The sequence below is a fragment of the Argopecten irradians genome, chromosome 7 (genome assembly GCF_041381155.1).
Source record: "Argopecten irradians isolate NY chromosome 7, Ai_NY, whole genome shotgun sequence".
Taxonomy (NCBI): Eukaryota; Metazoa; Mollusca; class Bivalvia; order Pectinida; family Pectinidae; genus Argopecten; species Argopecten irradians.
The window spans coordinates 17128914-17140778 of NC_091140.1; the positions used below are offsets into that span (position 1 = coordinate 17128914).

The 11865-nt window shown below is 33.1% G+C and overlaps 1 protein-coding gene across 1 annotated transcript; it reads right to left on the reverse strand.

The window, feature by feature from the left end:
• Positions 1–1232: 1232 nt before the first annotated feature.
• Positions 1233–9250, reverse strand: LOC138327711 (V-type proton ATPase 21 kDa proteolipid subunit c''-like). The gene is made up of 7 exons (XM_069274026.1): positions 9096–9250; positions 7948–7996; positions 7428–7511; positions 7007–7154; positions 5931–5985; positions 5263–5453; positions 1233–4011 (listed from the first exon to the last, which is right to left on the reverse strand). Exons 1-7 carry the CDS (start codon positions 9208–9210, stop codon positions 3982–3984), a joined length of 672 nt encoding a protein of 223 aa, XP_069130127.1. The 5' UTR covers positions 9211–9250; the 3' UTR covers positions 1233–3981.
• Positions 9251–11865: the final 2615 nt, after the last annotated feature.

Genomic DNA, 11865 nt, shown 5'->3' on the forward strand with positions numbered 1-11865 from the left:
CTTTTGTTGTTGACATTAACGATTGTTTCCTCCTGTCTTTCCTCTGGTATCTTGCAAATGTTTGCAGACAGAGGAATTAAGAAAATAACTTAGAATGTCATAGAGGCCATTGGATGTTTAAGGATACAGTGATTTTTTAGAATTTTATTCGGTACGGTGGCGTTGAAAGGTCGTAATCCATGCGGTAGGGCGTTATAAAACATGTACATTATCGTAAAACACGACTTCATTTAGGATATTATCTTTGCTCTTCTTCCTGACATTTTCTTCATAGTGTCTCCATTGGATACTGCCTTAGTTTTTGCCTTCAGTTGGGAGCTTGCCCCTGCGAAGATGGCTCTGAATTCTGTCGAATGACCGAGACAAACCATAGTCTATAAAAATGATAGTTTCTGACCCAGCTTAACTCTCAGCATAAATGGAGTGGTTTGATTGAAAATTATCCCGAAGTGTACACGGCCTGAGTCTCCTGATTGCTAGAAAGCAACAATATCATCAACTAAAAATAATGACCTTTCCTATGTCGTTATTGTGGAAATCATTTTTGGTCCCCCGACCCCGGGGTCACCATCTGTAATTTATTTTGTCTGCGAATTTACACATACGACCACAAGGGCTTTAAGTTCTTGTGAAAGTCCTTGTCATGTTCTCCATAAATGAACGGTGTTACTGGCCAGATTTCGTCTGTATTTCTGCGTTCAATCTTTGTGTTGCCTCGGGTCTTTGGTTCATTAGGGGCGGTTGAATATGTGTGTGCTGTGGGTTGATGAACACTTCGTTTAACGTTTAGTTTGGGTGGCATCGTTAGGAACGAGTTCCTTATGTTTGTTTCTTGCATATAGAGAGAAGTGACACATGGATTATCGAGGGCAATTTTGCCTCGTATCTCAGTTATTTCCCTTTACTTCACTGTATCAGATGATATAACTTTGGTCTCTCGAAGTTATTTCCCTGTACCTCACTGTATCAGATGACAGCGTCCACGGTTCAAAGCAGACCATTGAGACCAAGTGTTTCAACACTTCCCACCCGAACCCTTTGTCATCCGTTCATGTTCTATTCAGAATTCATAATTCATCGAGCGCTTTCCTATTATCAAACAGAACTTACTTAACATGCTGAAAATATTTGCATTCAGTTTGAGCAGGACCAACATTTTCTATCACCACTGACTTTAGAACCAGTGTAATAAGAATCTGTAATCTTGTAATGATACAGAAACAAGTAAGTAATTAGTTTTTCATACCATGTTTATTCAATGACATTGATCATATGCACTAAATACTAACAACTACATGTATAACATACTGTATATCAGATATTTCATAACATTTCACTCCCAGGTTCAGTGAATGTGGCACCATCCTAAACTTTACTTACTGTACAACATTTTTCTCTCTTACTTGATTTACATGGAACTACTGATTTTGACTAGATTTCAAATCAACTTTTTTGTTTTATTTCACATATCATCATCTTAGTTATTATTCTACTCATTCTTATCTAAGAGAATACTTGACAGTCACAAAAACAGCACTTAATAGCACAATAATACAGTGATGGGAATACATGAACAGATGTCGTTTAGAAATTCCAAGGGCATTAACTCTTACAACCTAACAATAACTCATTCACCCCTGAAGCAACATTTAGACTCTCCTAAATCAAGGTCTAGAACAGTCCAAGTAATTTATGGGATGAATGAGTAAAATAATCTGATTAAACAAAACCACATCTAAGGTTTGTAATCATAGGCAGCAGTATATGGTGGGTTTATGTATGTATACCTGTATGGAACATAATAAATGCACAATTACACCATTCATAAAACAGTTGGTATTCCTATAGAGAATCAGAGTTTTACAAAGTGTGGAAAATTGTACAAATGTTATAAAATATTCAACAAAAAATAACATAAATTCATATCTTGAACTTTAAATATCCCACAAATATTTTGAATACCCTGAACATAACGATACTACCTTTCAGTGAACACAGGTGTTTAGCCAACATTAAATGTTCCTATTCTTATTTTGATATCAGTTACTTGCTGTCCACTGCATTTTCATAGTTTAGCAGAATTCATTTGTTTTTCTCGTTACTTTCTAATTAGTGTAACCAAATTATTTAAATTTAGCCAATTAACTTCCCTTACCTTCCATTTAGTATCGAAAGTTTGAAAAGCGTTTTTAATATCAATTTTTGATTATATACAGAACTTCTTGGCAAAGACATGGTCATGATCAAGAGCGGCTGAACCAGTCAAGTTTCTGATATGCCCTACATAACAACATGCATGTATAACAATACCATCATCTAACCTTTCAATCCTTTATCACCCCCCTCCAAAAACCACACTCAACTATCAGAATTTGTCTGCATTAAGGTGTAGATCAAAGAAAAACATATGTAAAGAAAATGATTTTTGACCCAGTAGACTAAATTATAGATTTCATAATTCAAAACTTATTTTTCTTTAGTAAATAGAACAATAAAAACAATACAATCATTCTCACTTCATTATCTCATGATCAATTTGCATTCATTTAAATTCAATTTAACTCTGAAAAAAATGAGGAGTAAAATGGAATGTCAGTAAAATCATTGGATGAATTCAGAATAACTTCCAATATTAGAAATGACACATATGCATTGCATACAATAATTTGTCACATTCTAAGCTAATATTAAATATAGACATCTTGGTTAACTGGAAGGAATTTATAATCCATTCAATTTCATAATTTTAGACAAGAGATTACTTCTAATATTTACTTTTTTTAAATCCAGGAATTGTTGTAGTTGATAAATGTAAACTTTTCAGATAACATGTCTGTCAATTATTTCTGTACATGACCTACAAATTACAGCATAGCAATTTGAGATGATTTAAATTTCTGTCTATTCTGTATTTGCATATTACAGAATTATCTGCCCTTGTGAGTACATGTAGGTATTGATTGTGACATCATGTGTCTCTGGGCGTAACATCATACTTTTCAGAGAGAATGACGTGAATTTCGCCCACAAAATAATGACATCACAATGGATACATACTCACAAGGGAGGCAACTCTGTAATAGGCAAATACGGAATACTTACACTGTAATATGTACCATTATATTCTGGATTAACTATTGATGAATTTCAAACATAACATAATAGATTAACCAAGAAATCATTTAAAAAAAACAACATCATCACAGACACATTGATAAATATTCCATAATGAGACATAATAGTAATTAATACACAATGAAAGTAAAATATTTACAATATACATATCGATCATATATTAATCTGAATATAAATCTACAACTGATGAAAAAAATCTTGCACCCTAGGATTTCATTATTTTGACATGGATGGTGGTACATGTAATTCGTGTATTACAATACAAATATATCATTGTTCAGTCCAATTTGCACGAGACCCAAACACCCGCTATATGATTTTAAAAGCTCATTAGTCGTTACTCAACAAACCCCCATAACTTCTTGTGTCCAGTACGAAAGCCTTCAACTGTCTTTTGTTCCTTATTTACCATTAGAGAGCTACTCACTCTTAAAACTGAGAAAACTATGCTATATGTCATTAAATCCTCAAATAAACCCCCAGTAATAGTAACAATATACAATTTGTATGTGTAGGTTTTTGTTAAAAGAAATTAAAAGCGATTATCTTCTAAACATAAACTGCAACATTCAGAGTTAGTGACTTCACATAACTCATCTGGTATACAAAGAATGTGCAAAAATCATCATTTGAACAAAAACTGAATGACAAACAAATATGCATTCTCTGACATTTACACCATCCGTAGTGGAATCTATAAGGATATTTATGTAATAAACTCTTTCACTTTGAATTCTAGACACATCGTAGTGGGACAGGTTGGAAGCAGTAGTTACAGTCCTAGAGGTGAGAAAGCATTTTTGTTTTTATACAAATACATAACAATTTAACTGGTCCAAGTCAAGTCTATTCTGATCCCATCTTCACACCTGTGATCTGTAAAGGAAATAAATATATATATATAAGTATAATACTATATAGGAGCAACAACAACATTAAACTCATTCACCCCTGAAATTTCATAATGGAATGGTCCAGTCTATGATTTAGAAAACGTTTAACTGTGTCTTTAGGGGTAAATGAGTTAAAGCCCATTGTATCTCTTACCACTGTTCAAAACTTAAAGTACAAAATAAAGTAGACAAATTCTATGAGGTCAAAACATTTTTTAATCAAAACAGTGGAAATGCTATGAACATAGAGGCCCATTATAAAGCACTGGTATAAAAAATCATGATTCTCCTATGAGTCAGATAGTTGACAATCCATTTAACGACTAAATATGTACATTTACATGTATTCTGGCTTCCCATACTACAGAGTTTTCTGTCCTTACAGTTAGGTATAGAGTATGGTGCATTATTATCATGTAAGTGTGAATTACATAATATTCTCAAGAAAATATCATGTTACGCTTTCAATTCATAATGAAAACTCAATACCAACAGACGTGGGCAGATAACTCTTTTAAAGGCCCATTACCTTTCCGGAGCAAAATATAAAGGTTTCTTAAAAAACCATTAATAACATCAGAAAATGCGTACCGATGACCTAAAATAAGGTTACGACACCAAACATATGCAAGATTTCCTGCGTAATATATGAAAACAGTGGAGAGTCAATTCGCTGTTTTGCCGTCTGGCGCAGTGATAGTCAACTACCGCCCGGTATTTAGGACGACGGCGGGAAACATAATACGACCCGCGTTATGAAAATAAACATTTTATTTATTTTAATAAAATCGTTCAGAAGGTGATGATAAATATAGTATTAACGGTAAGTTAATAATTTTTGCGGCTCTACAAAATTATCGATCTTGTTTTACATTCCCTTTTAAAAAAAATTAAAGCCGTTTCGGAACGGTAGTGGGCCTTTAATATAACAAGAAATGATTATTTAACAGCCCGGTCTTCATATGAAATCAGGACAGGTCACAGACAATTGCTAAACTAAATGTCCCTTCGATTTTCACCCCTATAGATATATAGTCCAAGGTGGTGACATAGACATGTCACAATCAAATAATCTGCTAATAGGACAAACTTTGTTCATGTGTAAGCTACAGATAACTATTAGTAATACTATAATAACTAAATAACTATAATACCGATACGAACATTTTTTAATAAGACTCAGGAAATTAAAAAGTAAAATTGAACCAAAAACACCATTATTGAACACACTTACTTGCAAGATAGCAACAATGATTCCAAAGAGACCGATGGCTGTGGCAAAGATTTCTATAATGAGAAGTTTCACAAACAGACTGGAATTTTGGGCGTCAGCTAAAGCGGCACCAGAACCTACTATTCCCACACTAATTCCACAGGCTATGTTAGACAAGCCAACTGTGAGGCCAGCGGCAAACATCTGGAAACCTACAACAAATATATGATGTATAATGGAAATTCTAAACAATGAAAACATTATTGAATAACAATACTTTGATAATGCAAACTGATGAACATCATTCATTTATATTTTTCATTACACTTAATATACAGTTTTATACACAGGTATCAAAATGAATTTGTTGACATAAATCAACAGAACCATTTCACAAGTCTTGCAATGGAAAGAGACGGAACCTTTTTATCAGGTTCTTGAATAATATACAGGTATACTGCCTTAGCTCTGTTTTTAAAATGTATCCCTACTTAAAAGAATATTTGGAAAATATAGTAATTTTATCAATATTTTCTAGTGTCAGAAACCTTTTAATGCTAAAGTATATACTTAACTTCTAAATAGAGAACATTTTGTAATGCAAATTCCATTGTCTTATTTGCCTAATTAAACCTTTGTTTTGGCCATAATAAAGCTAACAAGGCTTATCTAACACCTGATGGACTTACCTGCATAATGGGAATCCCTGATAACACTTTCTGATGCTGTTAGCGGGTCATAAGACTGAAATGTAAGACATCTTTAAATGTAACAAGAACTGAAGATTAAAAATAATATCTTTAATTGGAAATGATAATTTTGTATGAATTAATATAACAGAAATTCAATTAAATGCTACTTTTATCAGTAGCACTCAAATTCTTAATATTAAATATGTAAAATTTAAAGCCGAGACCAGAACACTAATTTAATGAGGAATAATAGTTCAAGTATATAGAGATAAAGAGAGTTCTCATAATTTTTGTGGATCCCTCAGGAAAATCATGAATCTGAAACTCTTCTAGGCAAGCCACAAAAATCACTTAATGCTGCACACTAAATTTTACAGCAAACAATCAATACTTTGTGTAATAGACTTAAATTGTTGACACCTGAGCCTAGTTACATCCAGTTATGTTATATTTTTAAGTCACCAATAGGAGGCATTGATTAATCAGAATGTTGATTAGTAAAGTTAAGATAAACGATAAGTAGTTTTTGTAATCGATTATTCGCTCACATGTAATCTATTACTAATCGATAAATCACTTGAATTGAAGGCAACTTTATTGTCTCACTACTGAGCACTGAAAACGTCTGTCATGTTTTGGTATCAACTAATAGCCTTACAACACCTACCATATGATATAGCACCTACCTTACATTATATAAGCCTACCAATAAATAAGAATAAATTTATTAACCAAAAAAACGCATTTCATTCCAAATAAACTCTAGAATTCTGTCTCTGTATCAAGTTGTGGAACATCAATTTGACCCAGTCTGCTAACCCGCTGTTTTGATGTGACCTTTACACGTACACCTAATCAACCAAATTTCGATTGTTAAGGAGCGACATTACCAAATTTTCATCACTGAACTATTTCATTTCCGTGACCAAAAAAAAAAAAAAAAAAGATAAATCAACAACTCTTATCTTCAATAAAATCTTTAATCAATTTTTCAGCGATTAGTTTCATTAATCTAATCGCCTCTGTTTATTCAACTAATCGTTTCAGTCCTAAGAACAACAGATATAACTTACACCCAGTTGATTAGCAATAACAATAGCCATGATAATTCCATAGATAGCCACTGCCTCACAGAAGATGATGCTGATCAGATTCTTTGTTTTGATACGAGGAGCCTTCACTCCGCCACCTAAGATGCTGACTCCGGTTGTGAAAATTCCCCTGTAAAATATTGCCATTGTGTCAAAATTGAAATTAAACAAAAACATACAATCAATTTTTTATCACTTTCAGAGGTTCAATAATCGTATTGAAATATCGACAGCAGCAAAGAAAATTTTCCATAGACTTTATCTGATGACCCTTTTGTTACCTTATATTTTATCTAGAATACATAGATTGATGTTAGCAACTTGTGTCAGTTAAGTTACTAATATATCTCACCTGAGTAGAAATATCAAGAAATAACAAGATTTTGGTGTTGATATAACTTACCAGGCTGCTCCAACAACAGACAGAGAAATAGAAAGGCCTATTCCTATACTCGCCCACATAAATGGGGAAGTACTTTCCAGAAACCTAAAGAAACAAATATTGAATCAAAAGTGCAAATAAGCTCCATAATAAAAAGAAATTGGTGAAAGGTGCATTCTGATATTTCAACTTGCAATTTCATTACTTGTATCATAATATATTTTACATGCATATTCAATTTTAATTTTGATTTATAATAAACAAAGTAATGGTACAAGTTATACATTTGTACACTAGACTTAAAATATATTGAACTGTATTTAAACATCCTAATGTCAAACAAAACTCAAAGATATAATATACCCCGGCCATTAAGTGTTCAATTAATCTGAAGTATTTTTTCTGCTTCCAGATCTAAACCTAACCAGTGCAATCTTTACAAACCAGTGATAACTTGGGTATTTCGATAACTGCAAGTTTTACCGTAGCTTCACGGACTTTGAATAAACAAAGTTTAAATGAATATCTATAAAATGCTTACCATCCGATATCAAATCTTGTTCCTTTCCCTGTCAGCATATAATAAAATGCTGCAAAACAAAAAAAAAGTTTGTAAATAAACAATAGTCATGTGTAATTTGTCCATGAACATGCAATGAAAATGCAGTCAATTGATGCATGATCATAGGATTTTATAATAATGCTAGTAATACGATTGCATGTCCATTTTTTCAAAACAGAATTGATCAAACAACCAGCATTAAACTCATCAAATCCATTCTTATTCAAGTAGTTAGCCCGGGCTGTGATGTCCAATGCCAACAATTAGGCGGTCATTTTAATTTCTGGTCAGAAATTTAAGGGATCAAAGGTTGGCAACTTCTATACATATAACGTGCGGTAAATGATTAACAAATTGTGTCTTTGGCACATAGGCTGGTGGAATGGATGGAAATTCAAAGGATGGAAAAATTTAGAGAAATGTTGACATTTGTATTTTACAATTTTTATAACCATGCAGGCAGCTCCAAGGAATCATGTCGAGCACAATACAAATTATCAAAGCCATGTACAAATTGTAATCAGTTGGAATAAGGACTCCTGCATACATGTGTACGAGTATTCCTAATAGTGAATCGGCTCATGATCATCAGTCACTAAAGTAAACTATTAAGTTCGTTGTATGCGAGGTGTTTACGTCTTACAGTATATTACGTGGAATAAATCAGAAAATTAGTATTAATCTTGACAGATATGGCTGATTAAACCGATAATTAAACAATATCTTGAGGTAAAAACGATCCATTGTATACTCACTGTATCCTAGGAAGACGTGTCAATCACTGTATCCTAGGAAGACGTGTCAATTAAATTATAATTATAACCTCACTGTCAATAATTTTAGGCTAACAGATTGTAAACAATATTTTTATTGATCAGTATGTGTCAACGGTGTACATATAAACGCTTGCAACAACAGTTTTATTTTCGAAATGAAAAATAATATACGACCCAATTTACATATTGACTGGTTTGAAGAAGAGACGTATGTAGGCCCTATTACATTCCTTCGTCACCCGGCTCGTGAACATTTGTCAACAACACGATATACATATACCCAAGGGCACTGCCATGTCAGCCGTTCTTTTCCGATCACCTGCGAAAAGACGCGCGCGAAAATGAACTCACCTATTACAATGATTGCTGCGAACGCTAAAACATAAACAATCGCATATACGGGGTACAGGGAAACCCCCGAAAACTTCGAGGAAGGCTTCGAAGGCTGGTAGTCTACGTCTGCCATCTTTGCTCATATGATTTACCAGGAAATCACGTTAACATCTCGCGGACCAAAGAGGGATAACTCTGTCTAGTCTTTAGATAGACTTGCTCAAGTATCTGTTCAAAATACAATAGGCCTATACATGATAGTAGAATCTTTACCTACCAGAAAAAGTAAACCATTTTATAATGGCGTTTTGAGATCATTATATATGTCTATGTCGTCCAGAAATTTCACACACAGAAATTATTTTAACTGAGAAAAAAAAAATATGTGCATCGAAACAATATTCAGTAAAATCAGAGATTTAAATCTGAACTGGAGACAAAATTAGCTATCAGATATTATTCAGCTAATGTTAGTTCAAGATATGGTCGACATTGCATTATATTGTAGCTTATACAGTCAACAGCAGTATTTAATTGTGGGTAATTATCAGTTATCATTGTTTATCGGTGAAAAAAAAGGTTCACGAAACATTTTTAACCCAATCAACGTTTTTTTCATGACACACCACCTCACGTACATGGTCCGCTAAACCTGCCTATATTATTAGGCTTTTTTATTTATTTTTTTTTTTTTGCCTAATATATAGACTATATATTAGGGGAAAAAAAGCCTAATAATATAGGCAGGTTTAGCGGACTACTCATGTACAAGGTTGTTGGCAAGTACGTTACGTGTGCTAATAAGTTTGAAAATGTTAAAACATATGTGCGAGCATCCTGTCAGGGTAACATCGCCACCAGAATCCTTCCCAGAGGATATCTACTGTACATGCAGCGGTGTGTATTTGACCAATCCAAGTAAGTAGAGAACACATCCCTATACCTTTCGGCCGGGTACGAATTGGTCCCTATGTGTCGTAGTGGAGCACTGCCTCCGAAAATCACTCGGGCACAGTTTTCTATATTTTTTGTAGGTTTCCAATTATTTTATGCTTATACATGCATTTACATATTATTGTTGTCCAAAACAAACATAACTACCATTCTTAATATCTACCGTCCCGCTCACAAGACGTCAAATTCACAATTTGTCGACTTGTCGTATAAATTCCCTTCAGAAAGACCTTCATATGTATTATATAAAAAAATAATGCCTCGATGAGAATATGATATTTTATGTGGTTCAGTTTTATTGCCTAGTAGGTATGCGATATCAAACAAGTACGATAAAAATGCAAACAAACGTTTTATAATGGTTTGCATAATCATTACTTTGCTCCATTAGCAGTAATAGGCACCAATTGTAGCTCTAAAGACGACACTATTTTCTGTCAAAAAGTCTTTTGAGCTACAATATTGCAGCTAAGACATCCCATGTGCGGACTAAATTAAAGTCCCAAAAGAATATATATTTATTATCTTTCTTTGGAGAAATTATCCTCTCTAATGTATTTAGAGAGTATTAATGTTACAATGATTCAGCAACAAGAGCTAGCTAGGTAAATATAGAATGTTTAGCGCGCGACGACCGTGAGAAAACCCATGACATGAGAACCGCTGTAATTTGTGCATTTCAATGCCACCAACGGAGACAGTATATATTAGTTAGGACGTCTGGAGCGTGTCGCAATATCTCTCATTTTTTTTTTCTTAATTTATAATTCCATGATAAATGAAACTAAACGGGTCATGGTAAATAAATTACGTATATATAAAGTAGTACACTCATGCTAAAGGGAAAAGGTCAAAGTTAAGGTTCCAAAATTAAAAATCTATCTTGTGTATAACTAATTTCAATTGAAAAAATACGATAACTTGTAACGTAATATTATTATTTCATAATCAATTGTTTTCTTCAATGTATTAGCTCAAGTTTCTCAAACCTTAAAAGATCACGTAGATGCGATTGAGATCGGTTTCGGACAGTCTTCTTGAACGTATGAGCTTAAAAAAGTTTCTTTAAATCTTAAAAGACTTTTAAATTTGACGTTAAAACTCAACGGACAAAAATCATTTTGGTACCTACAGGTAGTTAAAATTAAGAATATGTATATCTGATACACTTCCTTGGTTAAAATGCATCTAGCTCCAGTAAATTATATTGTAACGATATTGTCCATTTAGTTCATCTGTATATTCTGAATATGTTAAAATGCATCTAGCTCCCGTAAATTATATCTATATGAATTCATTTAAAACCTTACAAGAAATAAGTCAAGAATCTAAAACCATTAATGATTCTTTAATGATTCATCTGGCGTTGACACTGACGATAAAAGTTAAATTTTAATTATTTGCAGAGAAATTTACAACATCACAGTTTGTTTTCATTACATATGTATCTCAAACTATTATTATATCCCAATCTGACGAACACACATCATCATGAAACACGGAATTATACTATGAAACTGAAGATCCCGTATTCTATCCAATTTCATTGACATAATACAATCTGGGGTATTACATCATTGTAGAAAAGGATTATTTTACATCACAATGTAGTCATACACATCTTACAAATCCAGTCTTTGAAAATGGTCCATGCTTAATGCTTAAATCATCCATTAACTTAAACAATATATATACCCAATTGTGAAAAGCTGCCTTGTTTTTTGTTTACTGGCAAGACCAGAATCTTCAAAGACAAGAATCCTTCTGAGTGAAACGGAATGTCTCCATAGGAAACTTTACAAAGCTTCAAAATCTAGCCGTCATACTTTTTTTG

Excerpts from the sequence above, each read along its gene's own strand:
- LOC138327711 (XM_069274026.1), bottom strand. The coding sequence starts at position 9,210 with ATGGCAGACGTAGACTACCAGCCTTCGAAGCCTTCCTCGAAGTTTTCG. Across the intron at positions 7,997-9,095 it reads CGCAGCAATCATTGTAATAG|CATTTTATTATATGCTGACA; the intron begins GTGAGTTCATTT and ends TTTGTTTTGCAG. Across the intron at positions 5,986-7,006 it reads TTATTGCTAATCAACTGGGT|TCTTATGACCCGCTAACAGC; the intron begins GTAAGTTATATC and ends CTTACATTTCAG.